Genomic DNA, 23,359 nt, shown 5'->3' with positions numbered 1-23,359 from the left:
GGAAAAGATTACTTGTATTTCAGTAAATATTTAGGGAAATATGACATTTTCTCGGTATCTTATCTTCTGGCTGCTCATATTAAGTGAACACAGTCAAGCCTTTTGATTTACAGAGGAGAAACGGTTGTTGTTTGTGAGCATGTTTGTGTTTTTTAACATGCTCAGATGTCTAACTTCATTTCTGATCTACTAACCTTATGATCCACAGCCTACAACAACAACAACAACCCAGCCGGCAACAGCTTCACGCATGTGCGACTTATTTTCAGCCGAGATCCATACAGTGATCATCTCCTGCTCTGACTGCATCTTGGAAGAACTGTTGGTAGTTTAGTTTTTCACAAGTTGTCATAATACTTGCTGAGACAGAGTTGCAACGTTGGAACATAAATATCTGTAGGAGAACTTGCTACCTTATTAATAAAATTTAAATGAAATGCTGTAAAATGCACCAGTGGCTTAAGATTTAGCATGCATTGCTAATAGTATTTGTCTTGGCCACTACGCACTGGATGCAACTCAGAAAGGATGGCACTGATGGACATACAGTAGAGGACGTTATATGTAATGAGATATAAGTGAATTAATTAATTACATGAATTGAGCGATTACTGTTCCTGATCAAGTGGTGAGATGGAACTTTTTTTCAAGGCATGCCCTGAAAAAAATCCCAATAAACAGGAAATGAAAAACAAAAAAACACTGTTGACCTTGACAGGAAAAACATAATGAAGCACATATGAATAAGCTATTAAGAAACAAAACAAGACAGGCAGAAAAGTTACCGCAGGAGGTAACCACGCCTTAAATGTGGTAAAAAGAAACTTAATGTTTGCGGGTAACACTGACAGAAAGAAAAACAAAATGAACATGGTGAAAAGCCGGTATTATATATCGAACTATGACAACGAAACCAAAAACCATGAAATGACGATAAACAAAACTGAGGATACTGAAACCGAAAGTGAAAAGCATTTATATTGAAAAGCATGAGCTCAATCTCGCCATACTAACTCACTGAAGTCCTGTTCCAGCATAAAACCACATGCAGGAAGTCAATTATTTTGACAAGATTTTTCACCACTTGGTATGCCATGCTACAACATAAAAAAGAAAATGTTAATGAATCTGGAATTATTAAAATTATTAGGAGAGAACTGAGCAGTTACCATTTATTTAGTCAGAAAATGCAGGAATAGTCTGGCTCCCATTCACCTAACATGGGTATGTCAACTAAAATTGGTAAGACTAGAAGACATTTACATTTGATTACTGAATCATAATTTGGCTAAAACACTGCAAAACTGTATACATAAATAAAATGGGTTGAAATTACATGAAATGTGTGCTGATATGAACCTTGTGTTAGATAAAGTTAATGCAAATATTTCCACTGAAATTTTCCTAAAAGGCTGTTTTTCACATAAAACTTTATACACATAAGTTTTACACCTGGAAACCTAAACAGATCCACTTAAAGCTTCATTTCCACAAAGCTCTTTGCAAGCAAGTCTAACATGGGAGAATCCCAGATTTAAAGCTGTTTTATCATGTCCAATACTCCCCATGTGAAGCACCAGTTGGTTTGTGAATGGGATGTGCTGCTCGGGTTTTGAAAACTCAGCATGAGGATCAACCAGCAGTCCAATCATTCCTGGGATTCTTCTTTCTGTCAGGAATCTCTGTGATCTCGGCTGTGCAGCTCGCTTTATTCCAGTATGTTCCTATCCGGAATTTGCTTTCAAGTGCTGGGCATGCTGACAGTCCAAATGATCACTACCTCCTCAACACTTTTTTAAACAGAATGATCTTTTTTGGTAATCTTATTTTCAGGTCATTTGTGACTATTGGTTAATTTTAGTTTAGAAAGTGCAATTAATAATTGCTTTTCTAATGCCATATTCCGGTTTTAATACAATTGACATTTCAACAGATGAAATATAAAATCACATTTAAAACATGGCCTTACTGATATGTTTAAGTAATTAACAGAAGGGTTTTACTTGAATTTTATTCTTTTTTTTTCATTTTTGTGACTACTTTTTCCACAGTATTAAAAACACAAACTTGTAGAAGAAGGTGATTCAGTCAAAAAGGAATGAGATAAAGACAACCTTTTTGCACATTCATAATATCTTTGGTATGTTCAAAGAACAAGTTAGCACTTGCACTTCGGGTGCCTGTAGCACAGAGCTCCATTAATTTTACGTCCCATCATCAGAAATGCAGTTCTTTCCCAGTGAAAGTGTGTGTAAGCACGACTGCCACTCTCATTTTTAACTTTCAGTCCACTCAGCAAATCTTTCCTATGCATTTCATTTCTCATCAAAGCAGCACATGGCAGACAAACGGCAAATTCCCGACCATTCTTTTCTTTGGCCACAATTTTCCAGCACAGTCTGACTTAATGGAGAGCATCTGTAAACATCAGTTTTTTTTAAGTATTGTCACAGGTTCTGGATAAGATCTGCTTGTCCCAGCAGATTAATAGCATAATGCCGGTGGCAGCAGCATCAGGCGCCATGGACGATGCATGATGCTGCTGCCAGTGAAGCACTGTGGGGACGATATCTTCAGGCTTTTAGTCAGTGACAGTTTTTGTTTTGCATGCTGTATGCATTGCAGTTTGCATGTAGACCAAAAAGTCCACACTTGGTCTCATCTGTCTAGAGCACCTTACGCCACATTTTTGCCCTTTGCTGTAGATCACACTTCGTATAGCTTTCTTCTTGCCACATTTTCATGAAGGACTGGTTTGCAGATTTGGATCTCAATAGCTAGAGATTTCCTGTAAGCAGATTCTCCTACTTGAACTGTGAATCATGCCTAGTTAGGTATGAGGTTGTGCCAGACTCTTCAGGTTTGTTTTCTAACAAACTTCTGAGGAATAACTGATTGCATTAAATGTTGTCCAGGAGTTTCAAGATTTCTATGTATGAAAACATAAAAAGTTTATTAATTGAAAAACACTGCATAAATGTGAGCGTGACTGTCTAAAGCACCTAATGAGTGTTTAGCACAGAACTGCTACAAAAACAACTTCAGAAAGATGCACTTTATAATCTCCATTGAGGTTCTGGGGTTCTCTATATTTACCAATCCATATTTTTGTTTCATCTTTATTGTCAACTAAATAAACTCATTCAATCCAGGCTGAAGCATATTAGTGGAAGCTCACTTTTCAAACAACAGGCCACGTATAGGTCTTAACATGTCTGAGAGGTTCAGGAGGATTTCTTGAAGTTTTACTCCTTCACTTCCAGCGATCTTTATCTGAGGTGTCTCTGAAATGTCAACCCTGAAAGCATTTGTGAACTTTCACATAATGGAAAAAAAAGTCTTATTTCAACCTTAAACCATTCTAACTCTTCCACTACTTTTATTTAACACGTAAAAGCAACCCTTTGAACAAGTTGCCAGAAGTTTGGAGGAGGAGTAATGTCCTACATTATGGAAGAATATGGAATTTTTCATTGTCTTGGAATCCAGGTCAGATGTTTCCTGGTTCATGAAAAGTCAGCTGATGCACATGGCATATGGCATATGGCACATGCGATGATGTAAGATGTCAGAACTGCAAGAATCTAGCAGATCTTATTGTAACTTTCCACACCTAACATGCTGCAGAAAACACATGTATGCATGAGTTTCTGGGTACATTTGTAATAACAGAGCACACATTTTTCATCATAAACAGACAGACAAGAGGATGGATAAACAGTCTCAAAACCTATCTATCAATCAATCAATCAATCAATCAATCAATCAATCAATCAATCAATCAATCAATCAATCAATCAATCAATCAATCAATCAATCAATCAATCAATCAATCAATCACACATTATACTTTCAATGATCTAATGCATCTGCTTCTAAGCAACAATCACCAATCTGACCAAAAATATGAAACTAAATAAATGAAACAATAAGAATTATAAAACAATCACAAAACAAAATGTGGCAATAGCAGCTGTAAATGAGGAAACTCCAGAGAGCGTTATAACCAATTCTTAAACAAATAGACAAAACTTAAAATTCCATTAGGTATGCATTTGAAAACAATGCCATATAAAAAAAATAAATATTTTAAAAGTTTGAATTTACAACACAGTAGAACAAGAAAAAGACAAGCCTGATAAAAATGTGATAAACAGATGAATGAAACTGACATGTTTATATCCTCTCAAAAAATAAAACAAATTACTGATAAAAACCCTTTTATCATCCTTTTGAGTTTGCTTATTTTTTCTTTTTTATATATTTTTTCTTTTATGATAAAAACAGCATCAGTTTGATTATAAGAAATGTTAGCTCAGTTTGAAACTTTCATTGTTCAAGTTTTCTTATTCTTTTAAATTTACCATGAAACTTCAGTGTGTTGAGCTTTTTGGATTTTGCTGCCTGTCAGATTTTCTCTCCACTAAATAAACATTGTTTTATTATTCAAGTTGGGTTATCTTTTGTCTTATTTACTTGAAGAAATAAATGCGTCTTCAATCGCTGAAATGTGTAGCTTTTTAAAAGTTTGAGCGCACCGTGACTGAACAGCAGAAACTTAGGAGCCAATTGTTTTTAAGGCGGGGCCAGTGTCTATTCAGCTCCTCCCATTGGATCGACCGTGATATTAACTAATTTCTAATGGTGCAAATATTGTTTTATTAGTCCTGATAGTTGTTATAGCGAGATAACACAGTGCACTGTGTTATTAGGGCAATAAGAGACACTTTTACTTTCTGCAGTAAATACCTATATGTGAATATTTTATTTAGACAGGGAAAACATTCAGATACTTGTTTTTCTATCTAAATTCGTAATACTAAATTTATTTAATTTGATTATGATGTAGCTTAGAGCAGTGCCACATAGTTAACTGTGTTTTTGTTGTCTGCGAGCTGTGCACCTGTGGACAAATTTCACAGCAGCAGTAGCAGAACCAGCAGTGTTTGCCCTCCCTCGGCTTGGGGCGGGTCTCCGCCACTCCACCCTCAGCTGCTCTCTTTTTAGGTCGCATTTGGCAGACGGGTGTGCACGTGGGAGCATATGCAACAAGTGAATGAGTTGGCACGCGCGCTCGGTCCGGCTTTTTAAACTTTTTTTTTTTTGCCCCCGCTATTTGTCTGTCTCGAGACCGATGCTGCCAGCTGCCGCGCGCTCCTCTATCTGCGCCCAGCTCTGTCGCAACGAAGGAGAAACTCTCGTGAGCTCCAACTTTTTAGAGTTTCTGAGAATGAGCTTCGCATAACGTCGACTTTTTTTGGTTGTTATCTACCCCCTCCTCTTGTGTTTGCCCCGCTCTACTGCATAGAAGTATGGTAGATAAAGGCCCCTTGCTGACTTCAGCCATCATCTTCTACCTCTCCATTGGGGCAGCGATATTTCAGGTCCTGGAGGAGCCCAACTGGAAAGAGGCCGTGAAGCAGTACAGAAAGCAGAAGGAGAAAATACTTGAGGACTACCCTTGCCTGTCCAAAGATGACCTGGATAAAATATTAGAGGTATGTTATTTATATTGGTTATCAGAGAAGTAGCTGTTTATAACTTATCTCTGCTTGGTTGCAACAAAATGAATGGGCGTGCTCTTATAGAGGGGTGACACAGGATGAGTCTCAGCTGGTTTGTAAAGCTTTCACTGAAAACTAACAGAACTCCTGAGGAATGAGCTGGTGCGAGGCTGAGGGTCAACACACCCTCCAAAGAGGCGCCTCAAGGCCTGAATTCTCTCCCGCACTAAAACTTTTAGACGTTGACTTATCTTCCTGTGGCTGAATGATAAGTCATTTATGACACGCAGCTCTCAGCTGACTGATGCAAATTTTCTCTCCTTTGTCTGGAGGAGTCATTGTTCAAGAGGTTGCAGAACCCAGTGGAGTTTACGCTTCTTCTCACAGTTTTAGTTCTGTTTTTTGTGGGCCCTGTGTTGGAGTCTTTCAGCCGGCAGGGACTGAACTTATGAGAGATTTTTTTTTTTTTTCATGATTTCTGGTTGACTTTTTTTTTTTCTTTGAAATCCCAAAACTTTACATTTATTTGAGATGTTCAAACATGGCAATAATTTTTCTTTCTCTTTATCAGGCTCTTTGCAGCTTAACTAATTTATTTGGTGAAAGTGCTGCCTTTTCCTCTCATTTTCCAATCCCAGAGACATGTCTGAACCTGTGCCCCCTTTTTGGGTCCAGTGTCAGGGGGATTTATTATCCTCCCCATCCCCCCTTCTGTCTCTCCTCTTTGTGTGGGGGGACTGAAAAGGGATATGCCCATGAACCTCCCTCCCACCCCTTATTCATAACAAATCTGCTTGTGAATGAAATCAGCGGAGTAATCTGGTTGGATGATTTTGGAAATTTCCCATTTTGGCAATTGAACTCAACCAAAAGGAGGAGGAAACTAAAACAATTTATTCATGTGCACGGCAAAAAGGACTACATAAAGTCGTGTGCAGCTTCACGGCACATTGAAAAGATCGTATCATGTTACTCAGTTTTTGTTGTTGTTTTTTTTCACAGCCGTGCAGATAGCAGTTGCCATTTGCCAAAACACCTGCTGCAAATGTGCTGGTTTAGGTTTCCCTGGCAGAGGTTGTTAGATTTCCATGATGGAAACTTTGTAAGCTGTTAAACTTATAATGCAGCTCAACAAAGGAAGGCGACACTCGTAAAAGTCAGTCCTCTCTGTTTTATTAACAAGAAGTTTACTATTAACCATAGGCATCCTTGCAGTGGGCACAGTTCACAGACTGGGTTTTATAGCCCATCAGCGTTGGTGCTTGAGAGGCGTTTATGAAGTACGATGAGGGTGCTGCTGGGCAGAGGCTTCCTCTCTGCTACAGGTAAAGCATTAAGCCCTCTTCAGTGTTGTACACTAGAATCCTTTTTTTCTCTTTTTACTCCCTAATTTTTCACAAATGCAAAAAAAGAGCCTGAAGAATTAGGAAGTTTAAAGCATGAAAGTACACCTCTACAACCTGTACAATGCTTGTATGCACATTTGTGTGTCATTTATAAAAATGTGTTATGCATTTGATTGCTCTGAGTTTAGTGCCATCTTCATGAACTAGAAACTTTGGTAAAGATAGAGCCTATATCTGAAACTCTTTTTTCTGATGTTGTGAATTGTACACATGCACACAAAAACCTTGTGACCCACTTCCAATCCATTAGCAGAGTATAATTTTTCTTTAAGAACAAAATTGTAGTCAAAATATTTGACGGATAACTGATTAAATTACTTGAAACTGACATCTTCAGCAGTCTTTAATATTTTTGCAATGGTGATCAGCAACCCAAAAATAGTCTCCATTTGTATTTCTTTGTGCAGGAGAGTTAATCTCCAGTCCTGAAGGACCAGTGTCTTGCAACTGATATGCTCTGGTGAACTGAAGCAGAGAAACATCTAAAAGCTAGAGAACATTGACTCTAGAGAATTGGAGTTTGACACCTCTGCCTGGATGTAGATATTTAACTTTGAAATTTCCAGAAGCTAGCCAACATTTCTAAATCTAGCCATCATCCATGTCAGACAAAAAAAGCTCCAAAGGATAACTGGTTAGCTGCTATTTGTTTAATCTTCTTGATATCTCCTGAAATTCTTGCTCTCTCACATACACATACACCCACATTTTTTAATGAACCACAAAAACTTTTAAAAACTCTTCTTAGATCACAGATGATTTCTTGGTACATCTCAAGTGACTGTCAAACAGAGCTGGGAGTGAAAGAAATTTAGCATGTGGCAGCAAATACTCTCTAAAACCAACCTGAAACTTATTTTCCTTCGCCTCAGCTTGTGTTTCGACTCATTAACTTCCCTAATTTTAAACACAAGAGGAGACCGATAATTCAGTTTAACCATTTTGCTGCAAAAGTAAGATTCAAGCAGGATTTCAACACCCAACAATCACATGTTTGTGGCAAAACATCCTTTTTGCTGAAATACGGGTGGAATGATCAGACAGGAATGAAGTGGTGCAGTGTTTTCAGGAAGAGCTTTTTGTCTTGTGACCTGGATCTTGAGTTGCTGTTTTCTAACAGGAGAACGCATCCTTCCTCCTTTTGAAAGTAGAATGAATGTAGGTGCCACCCTTAAGATATTTATTTGTTAAAGTTCTCCCAAAGGAATTTGTTCATTTAATCTTTTCAATCAGGTTCTCAATTCCTCCTTTAAACTTCTGGAAAGATTGGGCAGTAATTAAAGTTTAACTAGTTTAACTACAGTATTGATTGTCTTAAAAAATAAAAACTGAAGAATTTAAACCAGTACTGCAGATGTTCAGTTTTAAGAAGTCCTTTCACTGACAGCCAGCTTTCTTCTTTTATAATGTCAAATAAAAAGATCTGTAGGGTTTTTCTTTCTTAATCAATGAAGCCATAGTCCTGATTATTTTTGGTGTTGGCACACTGAGTGGTATGTACACTCGGATGCTGTTTATAACCCAATTATGGGAATTAATTCATATTGACAAGGAGGAGCTTAAGTGACTCTTTTGTTTGTAACTCTGTAAATCTTACAAGCAGCTGCTGCTGCGTTGCAGTTGGAAGTGGAAAAGTACAGAGCAACTGGAGCAACTTGAGCAACTGGAGCAGCTTGCTCCGCAACCAGCTGTCTTGGTAACCTTTTCTTTATATTTTGTTTCATTTTTATCTCCCCCAACTGTGTTGGGTTATCATAGTGACAGAGGATGATTAGTCAGTCAGGGTGACAGAAAACCAATCTGCAGAATAAATAGGAGAATCCTACTTTACAATTTCAGCTTGAAACTTTCTTTGAGTACTCAGGAAATCAGTCATATTGTTAATTTACAGTAAGGTTGGTATGCGATTCTCATAAGTGTGAAAATTGCATTGGTGTTTGTTTGTTTCTTTTTTTTTTTTTTTTTTTGCTTATTTGTCCATGTTTATATGTCCTCCTGTGCAACACAAATGGACTATAAAGGTGTGTGGATCTTCTCTTCTGTTGAGGAAGAAATGACCTGACCTCTTTGTGGTCATTTCAACCCTTGTCTGCTCAGCTATGAAGAGAACCACCTCTTGTTGGTATTTGTCCTGTCAGCTCACAAACTCCTTTTAAAGTGCTGCAGACTGACTGCCAGCATAACCCCCCACTGTGTTTTATAAATTCAGCAGTTCTTCTCGGGAAGTCAACAATCATCACTTCCTTATCTGGCAAGAAAAGTGTCATCATGTTTGACTTTCCCTTATTAGGTTAAAATTAGGTGCACAGCTAAAAACACACTAGCACAGAAAGACCACAGATGTGATAACACGGCTAGCGTTACCTAAACCGCATGCTGTAGAAAATGCCGATCCTTGACTTGAGTTTGATATTCCCAAAACGTTCCCAGTAGAAAGAACCCAACATGTACGGAAAGCAAGAGTAACTTTCTTTTATCCGCTAATTGTCCTGCTGTCTTTTGCAGTCTGAATGATCCCCACATCTGCGTTTTTCTCCTTCTTCAGTATTAAATATTTCTGATACGGAAAGTAGCTCACTTTATCTTCACTAAAGAGTTATTTTTTCCAGTTGTACATGGAAGTACCTTGGCATGGGAGGTTCACTGGTTGTGTGTGTTGTCAACTGGCCAGTCACATGTTTTGACTGATGAGGCTGGAAGGTCAATTTCACATGCACTCAACTATTTCCAAATTATTTTATTAAATTTCAAAGATGCCACAGATAACAGTTAAAAAATTATTGTCCTAAGAAATGGTGTCTAAGACCTACAAAATGCCTGAAAAGCATTTAAACAAGACCACACAAAATGCAAGGAAAACTGTGTTGGATCATTACTGTACAGTACTTTGAGTTGTTTTAAGTCCCACAGCTGTGTCAGCCTCGGATCCAGTGAGATTCTTTTACTATTTATACTAAAACTGGAACACTTTAAGGTCAAATGACATTACACAGATCACTGTTTACTTTAGCTCCTTGTTTATATAATGTAACCTGCTCCACAGTACTGAGTGGGCTCCCGGATTTTCTTTTAAGTTGTGTCTGATCGTGTCATCGTCTGTGTACATTTAACTGGTGCCAAAATCTATTTTATCTTATGAATATTTTTAAAGCAAACACTGATGTTGTGACATGCAAATCCATCAAATTCTTAAGTTAAAGTCTGTCTCAACATAAACGTGATAAACTCAAAGCCTCAACCGTCCAACATAGAAGCTTTGTTTTTCATGCCAAAGAATTGCTCCCCTTTGTCTGGTAATTACAGACCAGAGATGTCGCAGACCTGTTATTATTAAACAACCAAGCTTCATCCAGCATGTTGGAGCTTATGTGAATTTTGCTAATGTGTGCACATTTCCTCAGCTACCAGAACACCAGGAGAGGGAGAGCTCGGGGCAATGCATTGTCCCAACACACATGGTCCGGTGTTTGCTTATTCCCAAGAGGGGGAAAGTCCAGTTTTTGTTTTGGCAGCTCAAGGACGTGTATGGTCAAGAATGATTGATTAGGAGCTGCTCGCCTCAAGCTGTGGTTATGGAAGTATGACATGCATGGGGTGTTTTGAAGACAACTTTCTTGAGACTTCTTTCGTCATTGTGCAACTGAAGTTTAGAGGATGTGGCACTTGCTTTCCTGTTTCTTACTGATGACATAAGCAGCATCCCATGGTTCTGTTGGTTAATCTTCTGGAGATGCAATCTGGAAGGAAGGATATGATAAAACAAATTACATCTTCACTTATCAGATTTATCAGACTCCTTTGATCTTAGCTGAATTAAAACTTTTTAAATTCACCAATGTTTATTTACAAGGCTGAGGTTGATGATCTTATGTTTACAAACCAACTCTCATTCAGTCTAATTCAATCTAATCCTAAAAGGTCATATTGTATGCAGTTTAACAATGTTGTTTTCTTTTGTCTTCAGGTAGTGTCTGATGCTGCAGGCCAAGGGGTCACCATAAGTGGCAGTAAGACGTTTAACAACTGGAACTGGCCAAATGCTGTCATCTTTGCTGCTACAGTAATCACCACCATCGGTACGTCTGATTTATCATAAAATTCAATCAGTTTTTTTAGAAGCATATTAAATGACATTTCAATTTTAAGAAGCTTTTTGCACCAAAAAAGCTTTTTGCACCAAATAACGAGAGATGCTGTCTCTCGTTATTTGCATAATTTTGGATTGGCACCTGGGTCTCTTGTGGTTTACAATTATAGCTTCAGACAGAATTTCACAAGGGGGAGTAACAGAGATATCAGGCTTACACTGAACGAGATATTTAAAAAATGCTAGGATGGGTGTATTACAAGAAAAATGGAGGCAGCTTTGCCATCCTGAAAGGTATTTCAGGATGATAAATGTAGCTAATTTGCACATAATGCTAAAAAAAACTGTAGGAGAAATGAAGGTCAAAAAAGACCACAAGATTTTGCTTAACCACTTCTCTCTTGGTTCCCAACAAATCATGAAGTGGGAAGTAGAAAAAATATGTCCTGTAATTGTCTTTAAAGTTTTTATCATATTTTTTAAAGATGTAACACCTGCTCATTTTTTCTTGCCATCTTAATGTTGCTTTGTGGTTTCACTCAACAGCATACTTTGAATTTATAGTGTTTCTCATTAAAATCAATAGTTTGGGCTGATGGATGTATTATAGACCCGCTCTCCGGGTTAACCAAATTAAATTTAAGACCATCCATCCATCCATTTTCTGTACACCCTTGTCCCTAGTGGGGTCGGTTGGGTCGGTTGGGGTGCTGGTGCATATCTCCAGCGAACGTTTCGGGCGAGAGGGGGGTACACCCTGGATAGGTCGCCAGTCCATCGCAGATGTTAGACTATTGAATTGAAATTTTTATGCAAGTTTTATTTCAGAAATTGGCTCATTAAATTATCACCAATTCTCTAGAATGGATTTATTAGTTTGTTGTTTATTTGTTGGTTTGTGGCATTTTTACCACCTGATAAATGTAGTGCATTCTTGGCTTTTTGTCTCTTTTTCTTTACTAAAATCTAATTTGCGAGTTCTGGTATCTGCTGTTGGACATGTCTGCCTAATCTCCCATGTTTTAAGCCCCTTTTATTTTTTATTTCAATCTTTAAAGGATATGGAAACATTGCCCCTAAAACCTCAGAAGGCCGGGTATTTTGCATCTTCTATGGGCTTTTTGGGGTACCCCTTTGTCTTACCTGGATCAGTGAGCTGGGCAAGTTTTTTGGTGGCAGAGCAAAGCACCTGGGACAGTTTCTAACCAAAAAGGGGTTTTCATTGGTAAGTTATTTCTACTTTTAGTTCTTCAATCATTCAGGAAACATCTGGTTTCCTATATATATATATAATATATATATATATATATATATTTCTATATAAATATTTTGTTTTATTTTCCAGAGAAAAGCCCAGTTTACCTGCACAGCCATCTTTCTTCTCTGGGGTGTGCTGGTCCATTTAGTCCTTCCGCCTTTTGTCTTCATGTCCCAGGAGGGCTGGACCTACATTGAAGGATTGTACTTCTCTTTCGTCACCTTGACCACAATTGGTTTTGGGGACTTGGTTGCAGGTGAGCAGATAACTAAAACAATAAAAATAGATTAGAGTTTCGTTTCCTAAAAAAAAAAAAGTCTATGAAATGTCCTATGCACAGTAACCCTAATTTTAGACCTTAAAAGTGTAGGCTGTAAATGACATTCAGTAAGGTTTGACCGTTCGTGACTTCTTTGATCAATTGCTCTTTCTTAAGTTAAGAGCTCTACTAGAAGTGTTCAGCAATGGCTGTGAGAAAACTAATCTGTCATACATAAGATAATAAGATCTTATAGATTTAAATTTAACTTAACTTAACTTTGTTCTTTTTCACCACAGAGAAATATTAACATGTTCTCTATTTCTGTAGGTGTGGAGCCAAATAAAGAGTATCCAACTCTGTACCGTTACTTTGTGGAAGTCTGGATTTATCTGGGGCTGGCCTGGCTATCCTTGTTCTTCAACTGGAAAGTGCGGATGGTGATCGAAGCCCACAAGGCTTTGAAGAAACGTCGCAAGCTGCGCAAGCTATCGCTTGAAGAGATGCGCCATTACAAAGAATCTCACAAAGCTTCTCTTCGTTTGCCACCCACTCCCAATGATGTGAACATTTTCAGCTTCTTGTCCAAGAAGAAGGAGGGGTACAACGACTTAATAAAGCAGATTGGTAGTAAAAACGAAGGTAATCACAGGACCGGTGACTCCAGCAAGAAAGCCAAAGACATGGGTCGCTCCAAGAGTTGCAATGATGCTCCGGAATTCAATGGTCACACCATTCTCAGCCTGGACCGTTCACCACGCCAAAAGAGACGCTACAGTTTCAGCGACCGTGTCACTGTCGCCTTTTCAAAGTCCAAAAACTACCTGCTGGGCTCAGATAATGGTTTATTGCTAACAGAAGACCAGGGGGAGGGTGACCCAGAACGACACCAAAACCAAATGTACGAGAACCAACTTGACAAAGACGTTGATGTAGAAAGCAAGGCCGCTGGAGACTGTGGGGCGGGAGGTCGGAGGACGTGGGACTTTAAAGAGTACCATCCTCTAACCATTCAGAATGCAAACATAACTTTCATAGATGAAGAAAACTTTCTGAGCAGTAATCTGGAGGAGCTGGATGATGAGGACGCAGATGATGACTCTAAGGCAAAAATTTCCATCACAACATGTGATGAAAACATTGAAACAAACTCCAGGGAGGATCAGAGTTCTGAATGCGACGGGTCCGTTTTTACAAGTGATGGTTCGGAACACGGCCACTCCTATGAGAAGCTTGTGGAGGAATACGCAAAGGAAGACAACACAGAATCTTGAGCTGTGAAAGCTGACCAACTTGGTCGAGAAATCTCTTTGGGCCTCTAGTGTTTGCTGGAGGTAATTGTATTCCAATGTGAAGCATCCAAGTGCATATCAAACATCTGAGATCAACTTTGAAATGGACAATCAAACTCAACACTAATAAAGAACAATAGAGCATGAGTTGCAACCTCATGAGGAGTCAACGTCTGCTCAATTAATGACTTTCTTTTTTCAGTCGGTTTGAAGAAAAATCACAAGTTATTTTGATATATTCAAACCAGCAGCAGTTGTTTGTGAGTGATTTTTATTCCTGCTCATAGCCTGAAGTTATATGTGGAAATTGGTTTGATTTCCCATAGTTTCAACTATTTCTCTTCACCATATTGGTGCTTTTAAAGATATTTATTAACATGAAGGACAGTGTAGCGTTTGAGTTGCTGTGTGGGTTTATGCATCTGCTGTTGCACAATTTCAGTGAGATCAGGGTGTATGAAATTCCACTCCAGGGCAGACTTGCTTTTACAACCTGAGCCAAGCTTTTGTCTTAAAATTAAGGGGTGAAGGAAAAATTTTACTTTTTTTTTTGTATTTCATTTATTAAGGTAAGCTCTTGATCTTGTCAGAAATTGGTGTTTATATTATGAGCAACCCAACTGTGATGTCTTCCATCTGAGCCCTTACATCAACCGAGAGAGAAAATGATTATAAACAGTAATAAAATACAAGCCGAGTTGAGCCTCCTTGAACACTTCTTTTTAGCTGTTTCTGCTCTGCTGCTGTCTGCGTCTCAGATGACAGCTTTGCAACTTCAGCACTTGTAATTTTTGGTGCTTAACAGGGGATCAAGCTTCCACAGCAACAACATTCTTATATGCTGCCTCTGTAGCATTCTTTGAATTGTGTTTGCCATGTAAATATTGGCCAAGAGCCCGCCAGTAGCCACAAAGCCAGCCCCGCTTGGGACGTGGCCTTGCTGCTTGTGTTTGCCTTTGGGGGGGCTTGCACCAACGTGAACAAATGAAGTGCTGCTCTTGACAGGCAGCTAAGGTTAACTCGTGGCAGATCAATAAACTCTTGACGTATGTCCTTCATATCAGTGCTCCCCATAAGTGCCATTTGAGCACGAAACCGAGATCTCAAACATCTCCAGTTTTCAGTCTTGCAGGCCTTTTGCACACAATGTCTTGCACAAAGATTAAAAATGGTGTTAGTTGAAATGGTTTAAAAAAAGCAGCAATCTCATGAGGGGTTCTTGAGTCTTTTTTTTTTTTTTTTTTTTTTTTTTTTTTTTTGAATTCAAGCCAAATTTGTTAAACAAGATTCTTGTAATAAGTGGTCATATTTCAAGTTTGATTTTATTTTCCATGTGAACACGTCAAATGCACGTTCTGACTAATATTAATGCCTCATTATGTGAATAGCCTTAAATCCACTGCAAAGCAGGGGATGCACAAAACGGAACATCTTTTGAATGTATTCTGAGCAACTCACTGAACAGTTGTTTTTCCACACATGGTGGCATTTGTTTCTCCTTCTCTGGTAAATTTCATCACAGTCCCACCATTTTTTGTTTCCCTTATGTGAACAATCTTTTTTTCACTGGTTGTCTATGCAGCAAGGTACTGCTTTGGACTGAATTGCAAAAAAGTATATCTAAGATTAGATATTTTTCTCTCCATTGTGTTAAACTCCAGTATAGTTGTCTGTGTACTTCTGTGTATTTTTTATGGTTAAATTATTTGTATTTGTAAGTTTGTACATAATTTTCATGAAAACTGTATATTTCTTGTAAAATAAACTTGCATCAAAAAATGTTTTTTTCCTTGCAATGTTTTAATAATCAGCGTTGGTGCACATTTTCACAGCAGTTTAATATATCCTAAGTTTCACTCAAGTTTATATGTAGAAACTCATCCATCTGTAAAATATTGCATAACGAAGACGATCTCTGCACACATCTTAAAATCTGTTTATTGCCCATCCTGAGTTAATGTTTAAAGTATTTTAGCCGCACAAGGACATAAATCTAGAAATGAGAACCAGCGGAAAATAAGATGATTTTAACAGGCTGAAATCTTGGCACTGAATGCCTTTTTTAGGGTTTTTGAAAATGCTGAAATTAACTGGTAGACATGCTGGAACATTTATTTAAAGAGTAAATGCCTTTCTAGTGGAAATGCAAATAGATGGAACTCTATTTTGGGAAAGTGAGGTCCCCAGAATTTTAGGGAACTCGTGGTGTTCCCTGAACAGGTTAGGACTGCCTCTGCCTGAAGGGCCCATTTGTAACTGCAGCCGATCAGATTCGCATTGGTGAGATGTTTGAATGCCGAGACACTGTGAATGATCAAGTGAAATTAATTACGAATAAAAATGCCTGCAGCAAAACAAAATGAAATCATGATTACTCATCCTTCCTTCATGAGTAATGGTGGGGGTTAAAAGCTGAAAAATTTAATTGAATAAATCAAAGCATCAATATGACTCTCTTCTGGGAATCTCAAATGATCCTTTCTATGCAATCGTTTTACTTTGAAAATGAAGATTTGCTTAAAGGCGTGGGTTGAATTCTCTAAATTATATGAGATCTGAAAACAGTTTCAGACAACACGCTTAATAACTCATGATTCTGGCAGCACTTACTGTAACTGCTAAAGACATCAGAGAGCTTGTGTTTGGCAACTATTGTCATCTAAACAAAGTCACTGGAGTTGTCAGGATGCCATGTCTTCGTGTTGGCACGCCATATTTCATTTTTAGAACCAGAACAGGATAGCCTTTTGTTTTTAAGATTAAAAGAAAGTAAATCTTGCAATAATAATAAAATAAGCATATGACTTCTAATATCTGAAAAGTGTGGCAAACTTTTGTATTGTACAGCAGTTGTTCCAGTTATAGCTTAGCTTTCCCTGCTAAAAAAACAAAACAAAACAAAAAGCATCCACACAGCATTATGCAGCCAACATAATGTTTTTTCTACTTCACTATTAGAAAGAACATTATGGTGTTACACTATTTGTGTTACATAAAGTTGTTTGTGTTACAACTTTTGGTCTATATTACAAAATCCCTATAAAATACAAAGATTTGTGTCACATGACTGCACTGTCTGGAAACTTTTGCACGACACTGTATCAATACACTATTGGTATTGGAATGAATTAAAATGCATTTTTAAATCTGGAGAGTTAGGATATTGCACAGAAAAGAACATAATCACAGGTCAAACTGTAAATGTTTTGCAACTGAGGACCTGTCAGTTTTACATAAGACCTGAAAGTTCAAACATGAGTTCATACACTGTTAATGATTGCATTTTTGGGATTCTATTACATGTCCTTGTAAATTTATGTCCATATTACGATTATTGGAATGCATCTGATCTGTCTAGTCATACTGACAGTTATCGTTATCTGCCTTTATGAATATTGCAGGTCAATCTTGAAGACACTTCCAAGTCCTATGTGAAAGGTCCTCCTCCTGCCCCAGTTTTGTTTTTGTTTTGTTTTTTTATCCAGATGTATTTGCTAAAGTGGCATCCTGACATGAAAGAGTACCATAAGAAAATTACAGTTTAGTAAATAAAAAGTCAAGTGTAGATACTGAAAATTGTATTCTCTCAAGTCCAATTTTTTAGTTGAATATTTAAGTAGGCTAAATTCCAAAAATGTGGCAGAGCGACTTCTGATCGTTTGCCTGTTTCTATTTCGTTCCCATTAACATTTCCACTCTGTAATTGTGTCCTTTCCAAATGGATATCAGTTTATTTCTATGGCTAACAGTTTAAAATCTCATGTTGGCATTAATTTACATATTATTCACATTCATGTTGTCTGCTACTTTCATTAATTGTGGTTCTATCCCCATGTTTAAATGTGCTGACACTTGAAGGATGAAATTTGGCAATATTTGTCTTTTGATCAAAGCAAGATAACTAATAGTTTCCTCCTGTTGGTGTGTTTATGAGTGGTGAAAAGCTACCTGGTAAGTAGTCAAAGAATCCTTATCATACGTGATAAAGTTGTGCACCATATGCTAAAAAAGAACAGACAACAAGACAGGGTGAAAAATATCTGATCTGCTTTTGTTTTTACGTCAGATATTTGTCATATCATTAAGAGATTGTAATAATTTGCTGTATGATGTATAAAAATATATGCAAACTCTATGAATGAACACTGCTAAAGGGAATCATTTCATTTTTGTTCATGATCCAATCAAGAGAAATAAAACAGAAAACCTAATTGGTCATTATGATCTGGAATGTGTACGTCATATTGTCTGTATACATCAGATCCTTTTGTTCCAAGTAATAATTTGAACTCATGATGATTTTGATGGCTGCTGAGTCGAGCTAAAGACGGGACCCAGTCTGAAAATGTGCTGACTGTGATGGAAACCAGAACGTCTCCTGTTACTGTGGGATTCCAGGCACAACATTTATCAGCGATCTGTGATGTCTTCATTCTCCTCACTCAGCAGCATTACGTGCAGAAAAGGGACTAGCAAATGACTTTGAAATTTTGAATCATACGTTTATAAGAATTCTGTAGTTAAGAAGCTGTATTTTTGGATGATTTTCTCTGAAAATAAATTTAAGACACTCAGGATTTACCCTTTTACACTTTTGCTGTTCCGTCGCTGATCTGAAACTAACTGGACAAGTTTAGTCTGATTTTACAATATCAGACAGTGGGAATAAGGTTCTGTGTCTTAGTTAGTGTATGCAAATATAAAAATAACTAAATGTATTAGGGAAAATATCAGAAAAATAAAAAAAAGCTGCAATTACCTGGTAGCATGAATGTGCACAACCTTAAATGACTTTAATAAACCACATTTTAGTTCAGTTTCATGAGGAATTCCCTTGCCAGCATCCACAGCTTAATTTGGCAGATCTGTTGAGTCATTTAAAGAGACAGGAGATGTTCTCACAATGAAGGAATTGGAGAACTTTTCTGAGGCAGAGTGATCAAATATTGTCAGGTTAAGATGTGGGAGGTGGACAGATAATCTCCTGAGAAGATTGAATGCTGAAACTGAGTCAGAAGGTACTTCAGAGAAGTGCTGCGGACATGGGACCAGATCATTTCACTTTTTTGACATTTACTGTGTATTCCTTGAGAGCTTCTGCATTAAAAAAAAGAAGATTAAAAGAGATATTCACCTTTCTGGCTTTTTAAGGCCTCATATTATTATGCAACAGCCACAGAAATAGCAGGAACAAACAATCTTGTTTCTACAGTTTCACAACATTTCCAACAAATTTAACATGTCAGCAGTGATTACCTTGTTTGGTTGCAGGATTTACATAAGGGTCAGAGATTTAGTGATACTATTCCTCCTCTTCTTTGTGATACCATCTTGTCTGTCACTAAAACTGCAATAAAATCTGCTAACTTTAAAATATTATGTAAAAATCGGTCAGTTCCTTAAATGACCTGGCAGTCATTTCAAGAAGATCAGAGATCAGATTTTATTTGTCATAAAACATTTACATGTGCACTTTGGATACAATGTTACCCCAAGCACAACACTGATTATAATGTTTCATATTGGGGAAAAAAAAACAAAAAACACTACAAATACTAAATGGATAATAGGGAAGGCAAATAAATTATAGATTATGCTTGAAAGCATAAAAATCAGCGATGTAGGGGCAACATGGAAAATAAAGCCAAAGTGTGATGAGCTGCTGAAATATTACACGCACTTGCCGAACGGGAAAGTACAGCCAATAATCAGGAACCAAAGGGAGAACATCATCTCACGACCACATGTGACAGTAGTCCAACAAACAAACTTCCTGAAGGTTTTATTTTAAATTCCTACTTTTGATTGTCGGTGCATCAAAGCTTTACTCCAAACTGGGGAGTGTCTGCACCTTTTGCTTGACAGGGACTGATGATGTAAGCTGCTACCTAAAAAGAAAAACATCCTCTTTCTACCCCTTCCTTTAAAATTTCTGCAAGACTGTAGGAAGACGACACAGTGTTCTTCAGTGCTTGCTTTGACACTTGAAATCATAACCTGAAGGATTTAATCACAAACTGTATGCACCGCTGTTTTTAGAGATTTATCAGGCAAAAGTCTTTCGAATGTTCAATTTTTTTTTTTTACAGAACACCTATCAACATAAGTGTATTTCAAAGATTATTTTTTTCTAACCAGAGTTGTTTCTTCTGCGTGTCCCATTAATTCCCCATACAGCTCGTGAAATTATACGAGCGTGGCAGACACAAAAGACGTGGTCACATCTTTGTCGATGTTTGTTAGTGTTGTGATACGAAGTATTTCCACCTGCATGCTGATGTGTTTTTGAGCCCCGAAAAGCTTTAAGTCTTCATGGACTTTGCCATTTCAGCTTTAATATTTATCTTTTTAGGTGTGCCACTCTTTACAGTCAACAGCAAGAATATGCTATTTAACTCGTTAAAGTGATAAAGACGTTTTACAGCCAATGCAGCAGCACCATAACGATGCCCTGTCAGTTTATTTAAGCTGTTCAGCAGAAATAACTGCTGTATTGCTGCATACCTCAGACCCACAACACAAACAGGAGAGTTTGTTTGTTCTTTTTTCACCATACTTTTCCAAAAGCCAAATTGGTATAGTGCACGACAAATAGTTTCTCCCACCTAATCTCAGCAGCTCCTCTTGAGTGTTCTTCTTCCTTGGCCTGTTCTTATAGGGTGGAAAGCTGTATGTCAGTAGTCCACATCTTTATCTATCTTTCCCTAGTCACTTCACTATTGTGCAAGTGTATGTTGGTCTGAAGATTGTGGGTAAAATGCAACAAATTGCATAAACGTTGAAGGGTGTGAATTCCTTTACGAGGCCCCGTGTGTTTTTAGTCTACCTGGATCCTTCTGACGTCACATCTTCTTGTCTGGAAACCTGCAAAACAAAACCCAAGGTCTTTTAACTCCCAGTAAGTTTGACCAAACCAATGCCATCCCTTTTTTGTGTACCAGTGATGCGTCCATTTTGCAACCAAGCACGCCAACTCGCTCTCTTGTCAACAAAGGAAGAGGGGGAACCAGATGGAGAGTTGTTGCCTCGGCCCATAAAACAGAAGAAACGTCAACAGTTCAATAAGCAGCGGCACAGGATGAGGAAACGTGACGAGCCCAAGGACCTCTCCGACACCCAATTATTTCCTGAGTTTCTGTGTCCGGCCTTCCGGATCGGAAACTTTTGGGCACCCCCCCGTGTGTTTGTGTGGCCATGTGTACGCTCAGCGCATGTGTGTGTTTGTGTGTGTTTTCTCTGGATGCGAGAGCTACGTAGGTTTGTAAATGAATACATAAGGGATACACTGGCAGGTTGCCCGTTGCTTTTTTAAGAAAGGATGGGAAAGAAAGATGTGGAGCAGTGTTTAACAATGCCAAAAGCTGCTGCTCATGTTTACAACATTAGGTTCTCAGGACGGAAAGTAGTAACAGTGACCTTTGAATCACAAAGAGCAACATATGTCTTTGTGGGGTTACGAAAGTCCAAACTTCACATTAGGAGATCTCTTTTGTGTTCTTCAAAGACATCTGCAAAAAAAAATAGCATGCACCATTAGGTAAGGCAACCAATGGGATCAACATTAAAAGACCCAGCACTCCAACATCTCCAGATGCATGTCCTCATTAAAACAAGTTGGCATTAAATAGCGCTGCCAAGACGCTCAAGTGATTAACTGAATTGTCCAAACAAACAAGTTTGTTAAAAATATTTTTTTAAACCCTGCTTCAACACTTCCAAACAGTGTCACACTGTTGTGTGGCATAATAGGACAATCAAAAGAAATATTTGTTATTAGCTTTTTCAAAAATAATATGGGCTCTTATATAAATTTACCCATGTAATTTGTCATTATTAAGTTAGAAATGGAGTCTGTTGGATTGTTGGGTTCATGAAAGTGTGAAGCAAACTGTTGAGCAACGGTGTAACTGAGTTCATTAATTAATGACTCAATTTTTACAGTTCCAATAGGTAATCTTCTGAGTGGCTAATTCTCTGAAAAAGGTTAATTTTTTTTATAACTTTTTTTTCCCCCATCATGTTACTCATTTTATTTTGACTTTTGTTTTGAATTGAACTCTGGTCAATAAAGACTTAGTTTTCTCTGTGAACATAAACAGAGGCATAAGTAACTAACTAATAGACTTTAAAATACTGATGTTAGTTTATAAATCACTGAACGGTTTAGCACCACAATTCCTTAAAGATCTGTTATTACTGTACCAACCGTCTAGACCCCTCAGATCTTCTGGTTCTGGTTCTGCTCTGCATCCCCAGAACCAGAACCAGACGAGGAGAAGCAGCATTCAGTTTCTATGCACCACAGATTTGGAACAAACTTCCAGAAAACTGTAAAACAGCTGAAACACTGGGTGCCTTTAAATCTCAACTTAAAACCCACCTGTTTAGAGTTGCTTATGGCTACATTAGGGTTAGAGTGCGGGTTTTGATGTCTTCCATGTTTTTATGTCTTTAATGTTTTTAATTTCTTCTTCTTTCTTTTCGACGTTTTAATGATGTAATGTTTTTTGTTTTTTTGTTTTTATTTTTATTTTGTTTTTTTTATTTCTTTTTAAATCTCTCTCTTTCTCACTGATTATTTCTGTTTTTATTTTAATTATGTAAAGCACTTTGAAATGCCTTGCTGCTGAAATGTGCTATACAAATAAAATTTGATATATTGATTGATTGATAATGTTTTTAGTCAAGTCAAGAATAAATTAGCCAGTCTCATTGTGATCTGCATAGATGTAATGGTCAGTATTATACAATATATTGTTATTATTATTATTATTATTATTATTATTATTATTATTATTATTATTATTATTATTATTATTATTATTATTATTATTATTATTATTATGTAATATTGGTAATGCTTGGTCAGGAATGCATAGGCTCTAACATTAATTATGGTTGCAGTTTTTAAATATTTTCAATTGTGACGATAAATATAAAGCACACGAGTTAATTTGGTCTTTTGATTTAACAGATACAACCTTATTGAAGGCTATGTTTTTTGTTATTGGTCAATGGTACCAAATAAAATACAAATGACTTTATGCATGTCTTTGTGCTATGCACAGGATTGGATGGCAGACTTTCAGCTGAATATTAGAATGATATTTAGTCTTATGTATGATAATCGGAGACAAATTTTTTAATGAAAATGCATGATTTGGAAATGCATCACCAAAAAGCATAAACCGAGCAAGAACCCATTCAAAATACAAAAATCAGCACCGAGAAATAAAAGAATAGCTCCTTTATTTACTGCACAAGATTAGGAAACAATCTACCAGTGAACTTGCAACAATTCATAGTTAGCCAAACATTTCCAGGAGAGAAAAAGTTTCTTTTGTTTTGCACATTTATGAACACAAAATTAAAATAGTAAATCATCATAGACGATTTTTCAATTCCTGAGGTCTCGTGAAATAAAAAAAAAAAGTAAAACATAAATAATTGAATTTACAGGCCTGCAAAATCATTGTTCTACTGCCCTCTAGAGGACAAATGCAAAGCTCTCAGTCCATGGGAACTGAAACGCAAACCACTTCAGTTTCCATGG

General features: G+C 37.4%; 1 protein-coding gene across 1 annotated transcript; it reads left to right on the top strand.

The window, feature by feature from the left end:
- Positions 1-4,986: 4,986 nt before the first annotated feature.
- kcnk5a (potassium channel, subfamily K, member 5a) lies at positions 4,987-15,474 on the top strand. Its single transcript, XM_008399646.2, has 5 exons — positions 4,987-5,498; positions 10,875-10,986; positions 12,056-12,222; positions 12,343-12,511; positions 12,845-15,474. Exons 1-5 carry the CDS (start codon positions 5,313-5,315, stop codon positions 13,786-13,788), a joined length of 1,578 nt encoding a protein of 525 aa, XP_008397868.1. The 5' UTR covers positions 4,987-5,312; the 3' UTR covers positions 13,789-15,474.
- Positions 15,475-23,359: the final 7,885 nt, after the last annotated feature.

This window comes from Poecilia reticulata, linkage group LG22 (assembly GCF_000633615.1).
Source record: "Poecilia reticulata strain Guanapo linkage group LG22, Guppy_female_1.0+MT, whole genome shotgun sequence".
Lineage (NCBI taxonomy): Eukaryota > Metazoa > Chordata > Actinopteri > Cyprinodontiformes > Poeciliidae > Poecilia > Poecilia reticulata.
The sequence above is the reverse complement of the archived record's forward strand: the minus strand, read 5'-3'. Positions and strand labels throughout refer to the sequence as shown.

Bases quoted from the DNA above. Each gene is read 5' to 3' on its own strand.
- kcnk5a (XM_008399646.2), top strand. From the start codon at position 5,313: ATGGTAGATAAAGGCCCCTTGCTGACTTCAGCCATCATCTTCTACCTC. The intron at 5,499-10,874 runs GTATGTTATTTA...TTTTGTCTTCAG, and splicing joins ACCTGGATAAAATATTAGAG to GTAGTGTCTGATGCTGCAGG. The intron at 10,987-12,055 runs GTACGTCTGATT...CAATCTTTAAAG, and splicing joins TACAGTAATCACCACCATCG to GATATGGAAACATTGCCCCT.